Raw genomic sequence first — 18767 nt, 5'->3', positions numbered from 1 at the left:
AACTACTACCATACCCCGTTCAAAGGCACTTAAATATTTTGTCTTGCCCATTCACCCTCTGAATGGCACACATACACAATCCATGTCTCAATTGTCTCAAGGCTTAAAACCCTCCTTTAACCTGTCTCCTCCCCTTCATCTACATCAGGGTTCGTCAACTAGGTTTGGCCTTTCTGAACTAATAGTCGGCAGGCCAGAACAATATTAGCACAATTAATTGACCTACACTACAAATTGAACAACATTTTAACACATCTGATTAGTACATAATACATTCAGTGACAATAACGTAATAATTTCGATCTAATTACGCTCATAAAATCACCAATGTCTATTCAATTATTATTTTAGTCTATTTCTCTGTGTGTTGATTGGTGGGAAAACAGATCTACTGCAGGCTACACTACTTTGTTTAATGTCAACATTCTTTCAGAACAATTAACTTGATTGCAAGAAAAATGTCGCTCTCAAAAAGTATCAAAAGAAAGGTGGATAATGAAAATGGAAGTTTCAGGGAAGAATGGACAGTATGCGTTCATCTCACCATCTTTTCCCAAAGCCAAGCCAGTCTGTCTTATTTGCAATGAAAATGTCGCTGTTTGCAAATAATTCAATCTCAGACGTCATTGTGAATCTAAGCATGGAACTTTCAGAGTGTTCTTCCCTCCCCAGACAGAGGCCCGACCCAGACAGAGGCCCGACCCAGACAGAGGCCCGACCCAGACAGAGGCCCGACCCAGACAGAGGCCCGACCCAGACAGAGGCCCGACCCAGACAGAGGCCCGACCCAGACAGAGGCCCGACCCAGACAGAGGCCCGACCCAGACAGAGGCCCGACCCAGACAGAGGCCCGACCCAGACAGAGGCCCGACCCAGACAGAGGCCCAACGCAGAAACAATGAAGCGTTCACTGCAAGCTACACACACTGCTTTTCTGTCACTTAAAAGGGTTAAATCTGCAGTTACAAGGAAGAGGGGAAACAGTCGTGGTGGAACAACATGAGGCCTTTACTAGGAAGAGGGAAACAGTGGTGGAACAACATGAGGCCTTTACTAGGAAGAGGGAAACAGTGGTGGAACAACATGAGGCCTTTACTAGGAAGAGGGAAACAGTGGTGGAACAACATGAGGCCTTTACTAGGAAGAGGGAAACAGTGGTGGAACAACATGAGGCCTTTACTAGGAAGAGGGAAACAGTGGTGGAACAACATGAGGCCTTTACTAGGAAGAGGGAAACAGTGGTGGAACAACATGAGGCCTTTACTAGGAAGAGGGAAACAGTGGTGGAACAACATGAGGCCTTTACTAGGAAGAGGGAAACAGTGGTGGAACAACATGAGGCCTTTACTAGGAAGAGGGAAACAGTGGTGGGACAACATGAGGCCTTTACTAGGAAGAGGGAAACAGTGGTGGACATGGTGGAACAACATGAGGCCTTTACTAGGAAGAGGGAAACAGTGGTGGAACAACATGAGGCCTTTACTAGGAAGCTTGAGTTGTTCGATCTGGACTTGTCATCTGGAAGACTACTGCACTTCAGCACACTGAAGAAACGACAGGCAGAGGGACCAGGCTGCAGCATTATCACAGAGGACAGGCAGAGGGACCAGGCCGCAGCATTATCACAGAGGACAGGCAGAGGGACCAGGCCGCAGCATTATCACAGAGGACAGGCAGAGGGACCAGGCTGCAGCATTATCACAGAGGACAGGCAGAGGGACCAGGCTGCAGCATTATCACAGAGGACAGGCAGAGGGACCAGGCTGCAGCATTATCACAGAGGACAGGCTGAGGGACCAGGCTGCAGCATTATCACAGAGGACAGGCTGAGGGACCAGGCTGCAGCATTATCACAGAGGACAGGCAGAGGGACCAGGCCGCAGCATTATCACAGAGGACAGGCTGAGGGACCAGGCTGCAGCATTATCACAGAGGACAGGCAGAGGGACCAGGCCGCAGCATTATCACAGAGGACAGGCAGAGGGACCAGGCCGCGGCATTATCACAGAGGACAGGCAGAGGGACCAGGCCGCGGCATTATCACAGAGGACAGGCAGAGGGACCAGGCCGCGGCATTATCACAGAGGACAGGCAGAGGGACCAGGCCGCGGCATTATCACAGAGGACAGGCAGAGGGACCAGGCCGCGGCATTATCACAGAGGACAGGCAGAGGGACCAGGCCGCGGCATTATCACAGAGGACAGGCAGAGGGACCAGGCCGCAGCATTATCACAGAGGACAGGCAGAGGGACCAGGCTGCAGCATTATCACAGAGGACAGGCAGAGGGACCAGGCCGCAGCATTGTCACAGAGGTGATGGAAGATTTCATCAAGCAACTAAGGGACAACTTCTCCACCAGATTTCAAGACAACAGCATGCCCAAGGATATCATTGTGTTTGTACGTGATCCTCTCACAGTCCACCAGGTGGAGAATTCTCCTCCCTTGCTAAGAAAATGATACCCTCGCTGGGTGAGGCTGCAATACAAACTGAGCTGATTGAATTCGAGCCAAATCAGGGATGCGCTCAGGAGTGCCGAGTCCTTGTGTGCGTTTTTGGGTGGCATACTCCGAGGAATACAGCCAATAAAGAAACTTCATTTTATGTGCTAACAATGTTTGGATCGACTTACACCTGCGAGTCCTCCTTTTCCTCTATGAACGCAATATAAACTCACGAGAGGAACCGGCTTTCACATAAGTCAATCGAGGACTGCCTGCATATCCATCTCACCCGACATCCACAAGATCGTGTCCGAGGGGAAATGCAACTTTTCCCATTGTGTAAGTAACTTAGTGGCCTATATGACTGTATTTAGTAAATACTAACATTATTGTGAGTGCTTATCCAGGGATATTTAGGTCTCAAGCGGACAGTATTTTCTGTTTGTTTTGTCGTTACAGGAGCAGGCAATCCTGAGACTCCTTTTTTTTCTTTAAATGATTGTTTGATGCAGGAGGCTACATTTAAATGATTGTTTACAGTGGGGAAAAAAGTATTTAGTCAGCCACCAATTGTGCAAGTTCTCCCACTTAAAAAGATGAGAGAGGCCTGTAATTTTCATCATAGGTACCTGTCAACTATGACAGACAAAATGAGAGAAAAAAAATCCAGAAAATCACATTGTAGGATTTTTAATGAATTTATTTGCAAATTATGGTGGAAAATAAGTATTTGGTCAATAACAAAAGTTTCTCAATACTTTGTTATATACCCTTTGTTGGCAATGACACAGGTCAAACGTTTTCTGTAAGTCTTCACAAGGTTTTCACACACTGTTGCTGGTATTTTGGCCCATTCCTCCATGCAGATCTCCTCTAGAGCAGTGATGTTTTGGGGCTGTCGCTGGGCAACACGGACTTTCAACTCCCTCCAAAGATTTTCTATGGAGTTGAGATCTGGAGACTGGCTAGGCCACTCCAGGACCTTGAAATGCTTCTTACGAAGCCACTCCTTCGTTGCCCGGGCGGTGTGTTTGGGATCATTGTCATGCTGAAAGACCCAGCCACGTTTCATCTTCAATGCCCTTGCTGATGGAAGAAGGTTTTACATTTACATTTTAGTCATTTAGCAGACGCTCTTATCCAGAGCGACTTACAGTTAGTGAGTGCATACATTTTTATTTATTTTTATTTTTTATACTGGAATCGAACCCACAACCCTGCCGTTGGAAATACCATGCTCTACCAACTGAGCTACATCCCTGCCGGCCATTCCCTCCCCTACCCTGGACGACGCTGGGCCAATTGTGCGCCGCCCCATGGGTCTCCCGGTCGCGGCCGGCTACGACAGAGCCTGTGTCACAATCCGGGTTAGAACTCCGGTCTCAGAAGTGTAGAGCTGGGGGTACTACCCCTTAGCCACAGAGGAGATGTTGTAGGACCCAAATGAAACACCCAAGGCAATACTCCAGGCAAGTAGATTTAATGTTCACAAAACAGGAGGCAAAACAAAACAACTCCACGAGGAGAAAAAACAAACTAAAGATAACTTCAAAAACTTACTAGGACAGACACGGTGAGACAAAGCAGGAGACACACAGTCAGGACGCAATAACCAAGTGACAAACAAGGGGAAAACACACAGCTAAAATACACAAGGGGAAACAAGGCACAGGTGACCTGGATAAGCTAATTAGGACACATGAGGAAGAACTAAGGCAAAGGGGGAACACAGCTGACCTCTAGAGGCCAGGAGACAAACAGGGGAAGCAGGAAGCTGACAGGACCCCTCCTCTAGGAACGACTCCTGACGTTCCTTCCAGAACACCCTGGCCCCAGGGTGCGAAAATCTCGGATCAACCTGGGTCCAGGATGTCCCTGGCTGGAACCCAGGAGCGCTCCTCTGGCCCGTAGCCCTCCCAGTCCACCAGATACTGCAGAGAGTTCTGGACCCTCCGGGAGTCCAGTATCCGGCGGACTGTGTAGGCTGGCTGGCCGTCTATGATCCTGGGAGGTGGCGGGGGTCTGTGTGGGGGGCAAAGGAGAAGACAAGACAGGTTTAAGGAGTGAAACATGGAAAGTGGGGTTAACTCTAAGGGAGCGAGGCAGAACTAAACGATACGAAACAGGGTTAACCTTTCTAGCAATGCGGAAAGGGCCGATGTATCTCTGGGAAAGCTTCTTGGATTCGACCCGGGAGGGGCAAGTTCTTAGTGGCCAACCAAACTCTCTGACCAGCTCGGAAACTAGGGCCGTCCGGCGGTGGCGATTAGCCTGACCTTGGTATCTCTGGGAGGTCCGAAGGAGGGTACACCTGGCCTTCTTCCAGGTCCGCCTACAGCGTTGGACAAAGCGCTGGGCCGAGGGAACACCAACTTGCGCCTCTTCCTCTGGAAATAATGGAGGGTTGTAACCGAACTGGCATTCGAAGGGGGACAATCCGGTGGCTGAGGACTGGAGGGTGTTGTGGGCATATTCAGCCCAAATGATATAGGTGGCCCAAGACGTGGGATTACTGGCCGCCATACACCGCAGGGTGGTCTCCAGATCCTGATTAATCCGTTCCGTTTGGCCATTAGACTCTGGATGGAATCCTGACGATAGGCTGGCTGTGGCCCCAATAAGCCTGCAGAAGGCCCCCAAAACCGGGACGAATTGGGGACCTCGGTCAGAGACCACGTCCAGGGGAATGCCAAATATCCGGAAGACATGGTTCATGAGGAGCTCAGCAGTCTCCCTTAGCCGAGGGCAGCTTGGGCAGGGGAATAAACCGGGCAGCCTTAGAGAAACGGTCTCACCACCACAAGGATGACGGTGTTGCCCTGGGATAGAGGAAGTCCCGTAACAAAGTCCAGAGAAAGGTGTGACCATGGCCTTCGAGGAACAGGTAAGGGATGGAGCAGTCCCTGGGGTCGCTGGCGTGTCGACTTTCCCTGGTTGCACACAGGGCAGGCCTCAACATAGACCTGCACGTCCTTCTTGATGGACGGCCACCAAAACCGCCGTCGGAGGAACTCCAGTGTGCGAGCACTGCCAGGATGGCATGTCAAGGGCGACTCATGACCCCACTGCAAGACGCGGGCCCGAACCGAGCGAGGAACGTACAGGCGACCGGCAGGACCACCGCCTGGATCGGGCTCATGGGCAAGAGCTTCTCGTCACCCCTCTTTCTAGTTCCCACTGAAGAGGTGCGACGATCCTAGACCTCGGAATAATCGATGCCAAGGGGCTTCTCTTGTACCTCGGGAGAATAGACTCGAGACAGAGCATCCGGCTTGACGTTCTTGGTGCCAGGTCGGTAAGTCAGGAGGAACTGGAATCGATTAAAGAAAAGGGACCATCGTGCTTGCCGAGGGTTCATCCGCTTAGCCTGTTGGAGATATTCCAGGTTCTTGTGGTCTGTGAGAACCTGGAAAGGGTGCTGAGCCCCTCAAGCCAATGGCGCCACTCTTCCAAGGCCAGTTTTACCGCAAGCAACTCTAGATCCCCACGTGGTAGTTGCGCTCGGCCTCAGACAGGCGGCGAGACATGAAGGCACAAGGGTGTAATCTCCCATCCGCACCCCCTCTGTGACAGGACGGCTCCCACCCCCACCTCTGAGGCGTCCACCTCCACCACGAAAGGTCTCTCTGGGTCAGGGGTCACCAGAATCGGAGCAGAAGTGAAGCGGCGCTTGAGATCCTCGAAGGCCCCTGCTGCTTCCGGACCCCAGTGAATCTTGGTCCCTCCTCCCCTTGGTAAGCGTCGTCAAGGGGGCTACCACCGAGCTGAAATTCTTGATGAACTTCCGATAGAAGTTAGAAAAGCCAATGAACCGTTGAACCTCCTTGACCGTGGCAGGTGTGGGCCAATCGTGGACCGCCTTGACCTTCTTGGGATCCATCTCTAGGTGCCCGGGAGTGACAATAAACCCGAGAAACTGAGTCTGAGAAACATGAAATTCACACTTCTCAGGCTTAACGTAGAGGTGATTGTCAAGGAGCCTCTGGAGAACCCGGCTAACATGCCCCTCATGTTCCTTCAGTGACCTCGAGAAGATGAGGATATCGTCCAGGTACACGAAGACGAACAGATTAAGCATATCCCGGAGAACATCATTAATCAGGGCTTGGAATACTGCGGGGGGCATTGGTGAGCCCGAACGGCATCACCCGATATTCATAGTGTCCCGTGGGCGTGTTGAACGCCGTCTTCCATTCGTCTCCTGGCCGGATCCGCACGAGATGGTAAGCATTGCGGAGATCCAGCTTAGTAAAAATGGAAGCCCCTTGAAGCAGCTCAAAAGCAGTGGCCATGAGAGGAAGAGGGTATCGATTCCGAACCGTGATCTTGTTGAGTCCCCGGTAATCAATACAAGGCCTCAGACCCCGTCTTTCTTTTCAACAAAAAGAAGCCCGCCCCAGCCGGGGAAGTAGAGGCATAGATGAGGCCGGGCTGCCAAGGACTCCTTAATGTAGGTGTCCATAGCTGCGTGCTCGGGAGGACAAGGAAAAGATCCGACCTCTAGGAGGGCAGCACCCAGGGAGTAGATCAATGGCACAGTCATAAGTGCGATGAGGCGGTAAGGCAGTAGCCCGGGCCTTGCTGAACACTGCCTTGAACCGATGGTAAACACTGGGGACTCGGGAGACGTCAACAGACTCTTGAAACTGGGTACTAGGGGCTGAGGAACTCTGAAGCATGCAGGTGAGTTGGCAAGTGGGACCCCAGCTAAGAATGGTGCCAGTAGGCCAGTCGATCTGGGGATTATGTCTGCATAGCCAAGGGTGACCCAGGATAATAGGATACTCGGGAGAGTCAATGAGATAGAAGGTCTCCTCCTGCTGGTGTTGAGAGATGGTAAGTCGCAGGGACTGAGTCGCCTCAGTAACTTTTCCTGGTTCCAGAGGTCTGCCATCTAAGGCTGTAACAGCCTGGGGTTGAGAAGTAGTTGGGTAGGGATCTTAAGTTCCTTAGCCAAGGTTACATCCATAAAATCACCTGCGGCACCGGAATCGATCATAGCCTGGACCCGATGCTGGTGGCCCTCCCAGGACAGAGTGGCTGGAATAGCTAGGACCGCGTTAGTAGGAGGAGCTCTAATTTTCCCCATCACAACCCTCCTGTAGCTGGGCGGGGACAGGCGTTTCCCGAAAGCTCGGGGCAAGTGGAGCGAAGTGGCCGGCAACCCCGCAGTAGAGGCACCGACGCTCCTCATGCGACGTTCCCTTTCGTTGGAAGAAAGCCTGGAACGGCCTAACTGCATGCTCTCCGGGAATCCTGGGGCAGTTCAGGAGCCGGGGCAGCTCTGAATGACGGAGTCCAAACAGGAGAAACAGAGCTGCTCAGAGGAACTTGGGACTGAGACACCTGACGGCGAGCCGTTCTCCGCTCTCTTAGACGCATTGTCCAGGCGGATGGCCAAGGCTATGAGGGACTCGAGATCTTCAGCTGGTTCACGGGTGGCTAACTCATCTTGAAGGGGCTCAGATAACCCTCCCTGAAAGCAGACCCTCAGCGCTTCATCATTCCATCCGCTCCCTTGCTGCCATGGTTCGGAACTCAATGGCAAAATCTGCCGTGCTTCGGGGGCCCTGACGGAGAGACAGTAGGCGCTTGGAAGCCTCCCGCCCACTGACAGGATGATCGAACACCCGCTTGAACTCTTCTACAAATGCAGCGTGGGAGTCACAACAGGCCTCCTGGGACTGCCACACCGCAGAGGCCCAGGCGAGCGCCTTGTCTGAAAGAAGGGTAATGAGGTAGGCAATCTTGGAACGGTCTGTGGGAAAACTTGAGGGTTGGAGCTCGAAGGTGAGGGAGCATTGGGTGAGGAAACCCTGGCAAGAGCTTGGATCCCCAGAAAAGGGCTTGGGAGGTGGTAGTCGGGGCTCCGCCAACCGAGAAGGCCTGTCGTCACTGGGAGGTGACCGGGGGAAGGGGGAGGACCAAGGAGGCGTTCAAAGAGCTGGTGAAGGGAACTCATCATTTCGGCCAGGAGTTGAGAATGTCTAGCCATCAGCTCCTCTTGTCGGCTGAGAACGGCTTCATGGCGCTGGAAAGAAGCCTCATGTCGAATGATCACCGCCAACAGGTCCTGGGAACTGAGTGTTTCTGGGTCCATGATTGACTTGGTTATTCTGTCACAATCCGGGTTAGAACTCCGGTCTCAGAAGTGTAGAGCTGGGGGTACTACCCCTTAGCCACAGAGGAGATGTTGTAGGACCCAAATGAAACACCCAAGGCAATACTCCAGGCAAGTAGATTTAATGTTCACAAAACAGGAGGCAAAACAAAACAACTCCACGAGGGAGAAAAACAAACTAAAGATAACTTCAAAAAACTTACTAGGACAGACACGGTGAGACAAAGCAGGAGACACACAGTCAGGACGCAATAACCAAGTGACAAACAAGGGGAAAACACACAGCTAAAATACACAAGGGGAAACAAGGCACAGGTGACCTGGATAAGCTAATTAGGACACATGAGGAAGAACTAAGGCAAAGGGGAACACAGCTGACCTCTAGAGGCCAGGAGACAAACAGGGGAAGCAGGAAGCTGACAGCCTGGATACGAACCAGGATCTCTAGTGGCACAGCTAGCACTGCGATGCAGTGCCTTAGACCACTGCGCCACTCGGGAGTTTTCACTCAAAATCTCACGATACATGGCCCCATTCATTCTTTCCTTTACACGGATCAGTCGTCCTGGTCCCTTTGCAGAAAAACAGCCCCAAAGCATGATGTTTCCACCCCCATGCTTCACAGTAGGTATGGTGTTCTTTGGATGCAACTCAGCATTCTTTGTCCTCCAAACACGACGAGTTGAGTTTTTACCAAAAAGTTCTATTTTGGTTTCATCTGACCATATGACATTCTCCCCAATCCTCTTCTGGATCATCCAAATGCACTCTAGCAAACTTCAGACAGGCCTGGACATGTACTGGCTTAAGCAGGGGGACACGTCTGGCACTGCAGGATTTGAGTCCTTGGCGGCGTAGTGTGTTACTGATGGTAGGCTTTGTTACTTTGGTCCCAGCTCTCTGCAGGTCATTCACTAGGTCCCCCGTGTGGTTCTGGGATTTTTGCTCACCGTTCTTGTGATCATTTTGACCCCCACAGGGTGAGATCTTGCGTGGAGCCCCAGATCGAGGGAGATTATCAGTGGTCTTGTATGTCTTCCATTTCCTAATAATTGCTCCCACAGTTGATTTCTTCAAACCAAGCTGCTTACCTATTGCAGATTCAGTCTTCCCAGCCTGGTGCAGGTCTACAATTTTGTTTCTGGTGTCCTTTGACAGCTCTTTGGTCTTGGCCATAGTGGAGTTTGGAGTGTGACTGTTTGAGGTTGTGGACAGGTGTCTTTTATACTGATAACAAGTTCAAACAGGTGCCATTAATACAGGTAACGAGTGGAGGACAGAGGAGCCTCTTAAAGAAGAAGTTACAGGTCTGTGAGAGCCAGAAATCTTGCTTGTTTGTAGGTGACCAAATACTTATTTTCCACCATAATTTCATAAATAAATTCATTAAAAATCCTACAATGTGATTTTCTGGATTTCTTTTTCTCAATTTGTCTGTCATAGTTGAAGTGTACCTATGATGAAAATTACAGGCCTCTCTCATCTTTTTAAGTGGGAGAACTTGCACAATTGGTGGCTGACTAAATACTTTTTTTCCCCCACTGTATGTAGGAGGCTACATTTAAATGATTGTTTTATGCAGGAGGCTACATTTTTGGCCAGTTGCAATTGTAAGTAGGCCTAATTAAAAAAAAATCCCACTTCTATTGTAAAATATGCTGTTAAGCCTCATAGCCTACCTCAGCCAGTTAAGTTATGTAATATAGGCATAGGCTCTGAAGAATTAGACTCAAATTAAGCCCTCTTGTTGTTTGTACAGTTACATTAAAATGAAGATTATTGTTTATGCAGGGATTGTTTATGCCCGGGATTAACTACTCCATGGACGAGCAGTGTCGCTTTGATTTCGGTGTGGGCTACAAGTTGTGCACCGCTGTAAGTCCACTCCACCAGCTAGCTTGACCACTGAGATCTGAGAATTAACAATTGTGACCGTTGGTGACAGAAAAGCTTAGCATTGTGTTTCCCAAATGGCACCCTATTCCATATATGGTGCACTCCTTTTTACCAGGGGGCCCGTCAGGGCCCGTCACTATGAACAGACCGGAGCCGAGGAGTGAGGTTGTGTTTTCTCTAGCAGGAGGTAAGCTTGGCTTCTTATATGGTGTTGAGCAACACCTCCTTTGGCCGCCATTCCTTCCAGTTCTCTGCTGCCAATGACTGGAACGAATTGCAAAAATCTCTGAAGCTGGAGACTCTTATCTCCCTCACTATCTTTAACCATCAGTTGTCAGAGCACCTTACCGATCACTGCACCTGTACACAGCCCATCTGAAATTAGCCCACCCAACTACCTCATCCCTATATTGTTATTTATTTTGCTCTTTTGCACCCCAGTATCTCTATTTGCACATAATCTCTTGCACATCTAGCATTCCAGTGTTAATACTATTGTAATTATTTTGCACTATAGCCTATTTATTGCCTTACCTCCATAACTTGCTACATTTGCACACACTGTATATATATTTTCTGTTGTATTTTTGACTTTATGTTTTTTACCCCATATGTAACTCTGTGTTGTTGTTTTTATCGCACTGCTTTGCTTTATCTTGGCCAGGTCGCAGTTGTAAATGAGAACTTGTTCTCAACTGGCTTACATGGTTAAATAAAGGTGAAAAAAAAAAAAAAAAAAAAGCTTAAACCATGTATTTAGATTGTAGGTAGGTATTGTAGTTAGGTATTGTAGGTAGTTTATTTAGGTAGTTATTGTAGGTAATTATTGTAGGTAAGTATTGTATTCGAGTGAGCCCGGTGAAGCACGAGGCTAGCTAACCCACTACCTGGACCAATAAAGCTAGCTAGCTAGCGGGTAGCTACTGGTAACTTTTAGCAACTGTGGATAGTTGTTTCCAATGTTATTTCACGCTTAAGAGTACCTGTAAATAAGCCAGCTAGCTACCTACCATTCAGCTGTTTTTCTAACCTCATTATCTGAAGCATTAACGTTAGGTAGTTAGTAGCTACTGTACTTAATTACAGCTACTGATTGCAGAAGACCAATGTCTTCTTGTCTGCCACCCAGACAGCTGGCGTCGGGTAAGTTTGGCTTTATACATAGCTTGGGCTTTGTCGAGTAAGGCTTAAACTATGTATTTAGATTGTAGTTAGGTATTGTAGGTAGGCATCGTGGGTTGTTGTGGGTAGTTATTGTATGTAATTATTGTAGGTTAGTATTGTATTCGGCGGTGCCGGGTGTAGCACGAAGCTAGCTAGCTAGTTAACTCACCTCCTGGACTAGCTGGCGAGTAGCTATTAGCAACGGTAGCAACTAAATACAATATCCTTTTAGCCAGCTACATTCGTTCGCAGCGACGCCGTTTTTCAAACAAAGTCATCACCGCAGCCATTGCTAGCTAGCCAACGCTACCAGCTAGCAGTACTATAGCAACTAAATACAATATAATTTTAGCCAGCTACATTCGTTCGCAGCGACGCCGTTTTTCAAACAAAGTCAACACAGCAGCCATTGCTAGCTAGCCAACACTACCAGCTAGCTGTGCTGTAGCAGCTAAATACAATATCTTTGTGCTAGCTAGCCAACGTTTAATTATTGCTGCGTTATGAAAGGAACTAGACACGGACACGAATTATCTGTTTAGTGTGTTAACACACTATTGGTAGTTTGTTGTAACCAAGTATTGGTGCTAAACTGTGTGTTATTGGATGCTAGCATGCTAGTTAGCTATGGCGTCATAGTTAGCTAGCTGAATAAAGTAAGTTGAGTCTATTCCTTGAAACATTGAACCACTGTAGTTTACAACAATTCTAATTTCTAAAGTGGAAGTTGGGAGAGTTTTATTCGGGTGGTTCAGTGAAACAATTATAGTTTCTGAGGTGGAAGTTGGGAGAGTTATATTTGGGAGTTTTGGTGAGGGAGGCCCTGCTCTCTCCTTTCCCCAGATGTTTAGTTAATTTCATTCCGATCTCCTCTGCATTATTGTAGCCATCTGCTACAGCCTGTCAACTATGCCTCTGCCTATCCCTGTTCTCTCCCTCTCCGCACAGGCTACACAAACGCCTCACACCGCGTGGCTGCTGCCTCTCTAACCTGGTGGTCCCTGCACGCACCACACACCTGGAGTTCCAGGTCTCAGGCAGCCTCTGGAACTGCCGTTCTGCTGCCAACAAGGCTGACTTCATCCCAGCCTATGCTACCCTCCAGTCCCTCGACTTCCTGGCGCTGACGGAAACATGGATTACCACTGAAAACACTGCTACTCCTTCTGCTCTCTCCTCGTCTGACCATGTGTTCTCGCATACCCCGAGAGCATCTGGTCAGAGGGGTGGTGGCACAGGTATCCTCATCTCTCCCAAGTGGACATTCTCAATTTTTCCCCTAATCCATCTGTCTATCTCCACATTTGAATTCCATGCTGTCACAGTCACTAGCCCATTTAAGCTTAATATCCTTGTCATCTATCGCCCTCCAGGTTCCCTTGGAGAGTTCATCAATGAGCTTGACGCCTTGATAAGTTCCTTTCCTGAGGATGGCTCACCCCTCACAGTTTTGGGGGATTTCAACCTCCCTACGTCTACATTTGACTCATTTCTCTCTGCCTCCTTCTTTCCACTCCTCTCCTCTTTTGACCTCACCCTCTCACCGTCCCCCCTACTCACAAGGCAGGCAATACGCTTGACCTCATCTTTACTAGATGCTGCTCTTCTACTAATCTCACTGCAACTCCCTCCATGTCTCCGACCACTACTTTGTATCCTTTTCTCTCTCGCTCTCCTCCTACACTACTCACTCTGCCCCTACACAGATGGTAATGCGCCGCCGCAACCTTCGCTCTCTCTCTCCCACTACTCTCTCCTCTTCCATCCTATCATCTCTTCCCTCTGCTCAATCCTTCTCCCTCCAATCTCCTGATTCTGCCTCCTCAACCCTCCTCTCCTCCCTTTCTGCATCCTTTGACTCTCTGTGTCCCCTATCCTCCCGGCCGGCTCAGCCCTCCCCTCCAGCTCCGTGGCTTGATGACTCATTGCGAGCTCACAGAACAGAGCTCCGGGCAGCTGAGCGGAAATGGAAGAAAACTAGACTCCCTGCGGACCTGGCATCTTTTCACTCCCTCCTCTCTACATTTTCTTCATCTGTTTCTGCCTAAGGCCACTTTCTACCACTCTCAAATTCCAAGCATCTGCCTCTAACCCTAGGAAGCTCTTTGCCACATTCTCCTCCCTGCTGAATCCTCCTCCCCCCTCTCTGTGGATGACTTCGTCAACCACTTTGAAAAAGAAGGTTGACGACATCCGATCCTTGTTTGTTAAGTCTAATGACACTGCTGGTCCTGCTCACACTGCCCTACCCTATGCTTTGACTTCTTTCTCCCTCTCTCTCCAGATAAAATCTTGCGACTTGTGACTGCAGGCCGCCCAACAACCTGCCCGCTTGACCCCATCCCCTCCTCTCTTCTCCAGACCATCTCCGGTGACCTTCTCCCCTACCTCACCTCGCTGATCAACTCATCCTTGACCGCTGGCTATGTCCCTTCCGTCTTCAAGAGAGCGAGAGTTGCACCCCTTCTCAAAAAACCAACACTCGATCCCTCTGATGTCAACAACTACAGACCAGTATCCCTTGACATGTTTGGGCTAAACTGAAAGAAAACGCAGCACCATGGACAGTTCCCAGAGAGGCTTGCAGCTAGGAGAGACCTGGAGAGACAACAGGAGTAGCTAGTTACATCGCTGCAATAGCCTGACCACGTTGGGAAAGCAGACAGTTTATTATCTGTTTGACCCAAGATAGAAATAACCCTAACCCTAACTTGCTGAAGTGAAATTATCACATCCAGGGAAATGGCTCTACAGTTGAACAGTAATGTGATTAGTTAGATGTTGTTGTTGGAGAGATGTTCTGTTGTTTTGATTTTGACAGATGGACAACCTATCGCTAGGTAACGTTAGTTGGCTAATTTTAGCTATAAACAAGCACACCACCAGACAAGACTTACATTTCCTATGCAATCCGATAGATTAGGAGGAGGTGCTTTGGGTTTTCCCCGACCAAATATTCGGTTCATTTTGACAATATATAACTCCCAGAAGCCTTTTAACCTGTCATAAAACACAAAGCATCCAAATATATCTACACCACCGCTGAACACACCCGGAAGCTGCGGTACCTACACAAAGTGATGCTGTTGGTAATGACGGTAGCCAATGAAGTTTGAGAAAAGGTCGCCCTCGTGTGGTGAGAACAGGCGCTGCACATGAAGTATTTTTGTTTCAGGGCAGATTTCTATTAGTATGTTATTACTCTGGCCTGGCCTGGTTAGGGCTAAGAGCGTGGGGGTGACCAACCGAGTTAGAAACCATGAATGAAAACAGTGATTATGAAAACAGTGATTATAAAGTTACACAAAAGGAAAAGGAATAGTTCAGTTGTAACATGGTTATTACAGTCAGTGCTTAATTGTAAATCGGGAGGTGCTGGAACAAAAAATGAGCGCGAGAGGGGGGTGACCTGGGGAGCTCAGAGGTACTGGAATGCATGAGAAAAAAGATAACCTTTTATAATAAAGCATTGCATGCATATCATCGCATTGCATTTGGTTCCGGGGAAAAGTTGGCCATCTATTAACACATTTAATGCAATTGATTGGAGACTTTGGCAGAATATTTTTTTAATACCACACAAATTATCGAAATCACTACTTTGACACTGGATCGAAATGACAGGCTACTTTGACACTGAGAAACTGAGAATCTGATATCAATATAAACGATCTTGTGTTTAATCCATCAATCGCCTAGGCCTAGGTGTGTGGAGACAGACACATTGTGGGCTTTTTATTTATTTATTTTACCTTTATTTAACCAGGTAAGCCAGTTGAGAACAAGTTCTCATTTACAACTGCGACCTGGCCAAGACAAAGCAAAGCAGTATGACAAGGAAATTATAGTCCTAAAAATGCTTTCCAGTTTCACTGACTCACCCAATGATTGCAGCCCACTCGCAGGTGATGGTCGATGCATTCGTGGCAAAAGCCTATCGCTCTTTTGTTTTACTAACAATATTTGGAAATTGATCAAGTATTTTGGTAGGCTACAGCAGACAGATTAGTAATCTCTTTTCAGCAGGAGCCATTTCCTTAACAGCCTGTGTTTTCCTGCGATTGTATTTGAAATATTGCGAAAGGCCTGTTTTGTCTGCATGCCGTTTGTTCACTGACAGATTTGCCGTTCCCGACTAGGCTATGCCTTGTTGTTAGGCTACACACAATCCACAGCTAGGCTCCAAAAAAAGAAGCTATTGATCCTCTGTGGCTAAATTATAGGCCGTCTCGTGGTGTAGTAGGCTATTCTGAATGACGTCTCGTGGTGTAGTCGGCTATTCTGAATGACGTCTCGTGGTGTAGTCGGCTATTCTGAATGACGTCTCGTGGTGTAGTAGGCTATTCTGAATGACGTCTCGTGGTGTAGTCGGCTATTCTGAATGACGTCTCGTGGTGTAGTAGGCTATTCTGAATGACTTCTCGTGGTGTAGTAGGCTATTCTGAATGACTTCTCGTGGTGTAGTAGGCTATTCTGAATGACGTCTCGTGGTGTAGTCGGCTATTCTGAATGACGTCTCGTGGTGTAGTAGGCTATTCTGAATGACGTCTCGTGGTGTAGTAGGCTATTCTGAATGACGTCTCGTGGTGTAGTAGGCTATTCTGAATGACTTCTCGTGGTGTAGTAGGCTATTCTGAATGACTTCTCATGGTGTAGTCGGCTATTCTGAATGACTTCTCATGGTGTAGTCGGCTATTCTGAATGATTATAGGCCTTCTAGTGGTGTAGTCGGCTATTCTGAATGACTTCTCGTGGTGTAGTAGGCTATTCTGAATGACGTCTCGTGGTGTAGTCGACTATTCTGAATGACGTCTCGTGGTGTAGTCGGCTATTCTGAATGACGTCTCGTGGTGTAGTCGGCTATTCTGAATGACGTCTCGTGGTGTAGTCGGCTATTCTGAATGACTTCTCGTGGTGTAGTCGGCTATTCTGAATGACTTCTCGTGGTGTAGTAGGCTATTCTGAATGACGTCTCGTGGTGTAGTCGGCTATTCTGAATGACTTCTCGTGGTGTAGTCGGCTATTCTGAATGACGTCTCGTGGTGTAGTAGGCTATTCTGAATGACGTCTCGTGGTGTAGTCGGCTATTCTGAATGACTTCTCGTGGTGTAGTCGGCTATTCTGAATGACTTCTCGTGGTGTAGTAGGCTATTCTGAATGACGTCTCGTGGTGTAGTCGGCTATTCTGAATGACTTCTCGTGGTGTAGTCGGCTATTCTGAATGACGTCTCGTGGTGTAGTCGGCTATTCTGAATGACGTCTCGTGGTGTAGTCGGCTATTCTGAATGACGTCTCGTGGTGTAGTCGGCTATTCTGAATGACTTCTCGTGGTGTAGTCGGCTATTCTGAATGACGTCTCGTGGTGTAGTAGGCTATTCTGAATGACTTCTCGTGGTGTAGTCGGCTATTCTGAATGACGTCTCGTGGTGTAGTCGGCTATTCTGAATGACGTCTCATGGTGTAGTCGGCTATTCTGAATGACTTCTCGTGGTGTAGTCGGCTATTCTGAATGACGTCTCGTGGTGTAGTCGGCTATTCTGAATGACGTCTCATGGTGTAGTCGGCTATTCTGAATGACTTCTCGTGGTGTAGTCGGCTATTCTGAATGACTTCTCGTGGTGTAGTAGGCTATTCTGAATGACTTCTCATGGTGTAGTCGGCTATTCTGAATGACTTCTCGTGGTGTAGTAGGCTATTCTGAATGACTTCTCATGGTGTAGTCGGCTATTCTGAATGATTATAGGCCGTCTCGTGGTGTAGTCGGCTATTCTGAATGACGTCTCATGGTGTAGTAGGCTATTCTGAATGACGTCTCGTGGTGTAGTAGGCTATTCTGAATGACGTCTCGTGGTGTAGTAGGCTATTCTGAATGACGTCTCGTGGTGTAGTAGGCTATTCTGAATGACGTCTCGTGGTGTGGTCGGCTATTCTGAATGACTTCTCATGGTGTAGTCGGCTATTCTGAATGACGTCTCGTGGTGTAGTAGGCTATTCTGAATGACGTCTCGTGGTGTAGTCGGCTATTCTGAATGACGTCTCGTGGTGTAGTCGGCTATTCTGAATGATTTCATTTATTTCTGAACAGTAATTCTATAACTTTGGCAAATGTACCAGGGGTGCTGCAGCTCCGCTGCTGTGATTCTATAAGGAAATAAATGATGAAGTGCAACGCTGGAGAGATGACAGTTGCAGGCATGTCACCTTGTTTTTCTTGGGCACTGGGATGATGGTGGTCTCCTTTAAGCATTTACATTACATTTACATTTACATTTACATCATTTAGCAGACGCGCTTATCCAGAGCGATTTACAAATTGGTGCATTCACCTTATAGCCAGTGGGATAACCACTTTACAATATATATTTTTTTTCTTTCTTTGGGGTGGGGTAAGGTGGGGTAGAAGGATTACTTTATCCTATCCCAGGTATTCCTTAAAGAGGTGGGGTTTCAAGTGTCTCCGGAAGGTGGTGAGTGACTCCGCTGTCCTGGCGTCGTGAGGGAGATTGTTCCACCATTGGGGTGCCAGAGCAGCGAACAGTTTTGACTGGGCTGAGCGGGAACTGTGCTTCCGCAGAGGAAGGGGAGCCAGCAGGCCAGAGGTGGATGAACGCAATGCCCTCGTTTGGGTGTAGGGACTGATCAGAGCCTCAAGGTACGGAGGTGCCGTTCCCCTCACAGCTCCGTAGGCAAGCACCATGGTCTTGTAGCAGATGCGAGCTTCAACTGGAAGCCAGAGGAGTGTGCGGAGGAGCGGGGTGACGTGAGAGAACTTGGGAAGGTTGAACACCAGACGGGCTGCAGCGTTCTGGATGAGTTGTAGGGGTTTAATGGCACAGGCAGGGAGCCCAGCCAACAGCGAGTTGCAGTAATCCAGACGGGAGATGACAAGTGCCTGGATTAGGACCTGTGCCGCTTCCTGTGTACGGCAGGGTCGTACTCTCCGAATGTTGTAGAGCATGAACCTACAGGATCGGGTCACCGCCTTGATGTTAGCTGAGAACGACAGGGTGTTGTCCAGGGTCACGCCAAGGCTCTTCGCACTCTGGGAGGAGGACACAACGGAGTTGTCAACCGTGATGGCGAGATCATGGAACGGGCAGTCCTTCCCCGGGCGGAAGAGCAGCTCTGTCTTGCCGAGGT

General features: G+C 48.7%; 1 protein-coding gene across 1 annotated transcript in view; it reads right to left on the bottom strand.

Annotated features, from left to right (window-relative positions):
• Window positions 1-14593, bottom strand: part of LOC121556157 (charged multivesicular body protein 5-like) — a 36930-nt gene extending 22337 nt beyond the window's left edge. Inside the window, exon 1 of the mRNA XM_041870047.1 lies at window positions 14508-14593. Within this exon, the coding sequence (XP_041725981.1) occupies window positions 14508-14593 (86 nt within the window). The remainder of the gene's footprint in view (window positions 1-14507) is intronic.
• Between the last annotated feature and the right edge of the window lie 4174 nt (window positions 14594-18767).

Source organism: Coregonus clupeaformis, unplaced genomic scaffold (assembly GCF_020615455.1).
Source record: "Coregonus clupeaformis isolate EN_2021a unplaced genomic scaffold, ASM2061545v1 scaf0178, whole genome shotgun sequence".
NCBI classification, from domain to species: domain Eukaryota; kingdom Metazoa; phylum Chordata; class Actinopteri; order Salmoniformes; family Salmonidae; genus Coregonus; species Coregonus clupeaformis.
The sequence above is the reverse complement of the archived record's forward strand: the minus strand, read 5'-3'. Positions and strand labels throughout refer to the sequence as shown.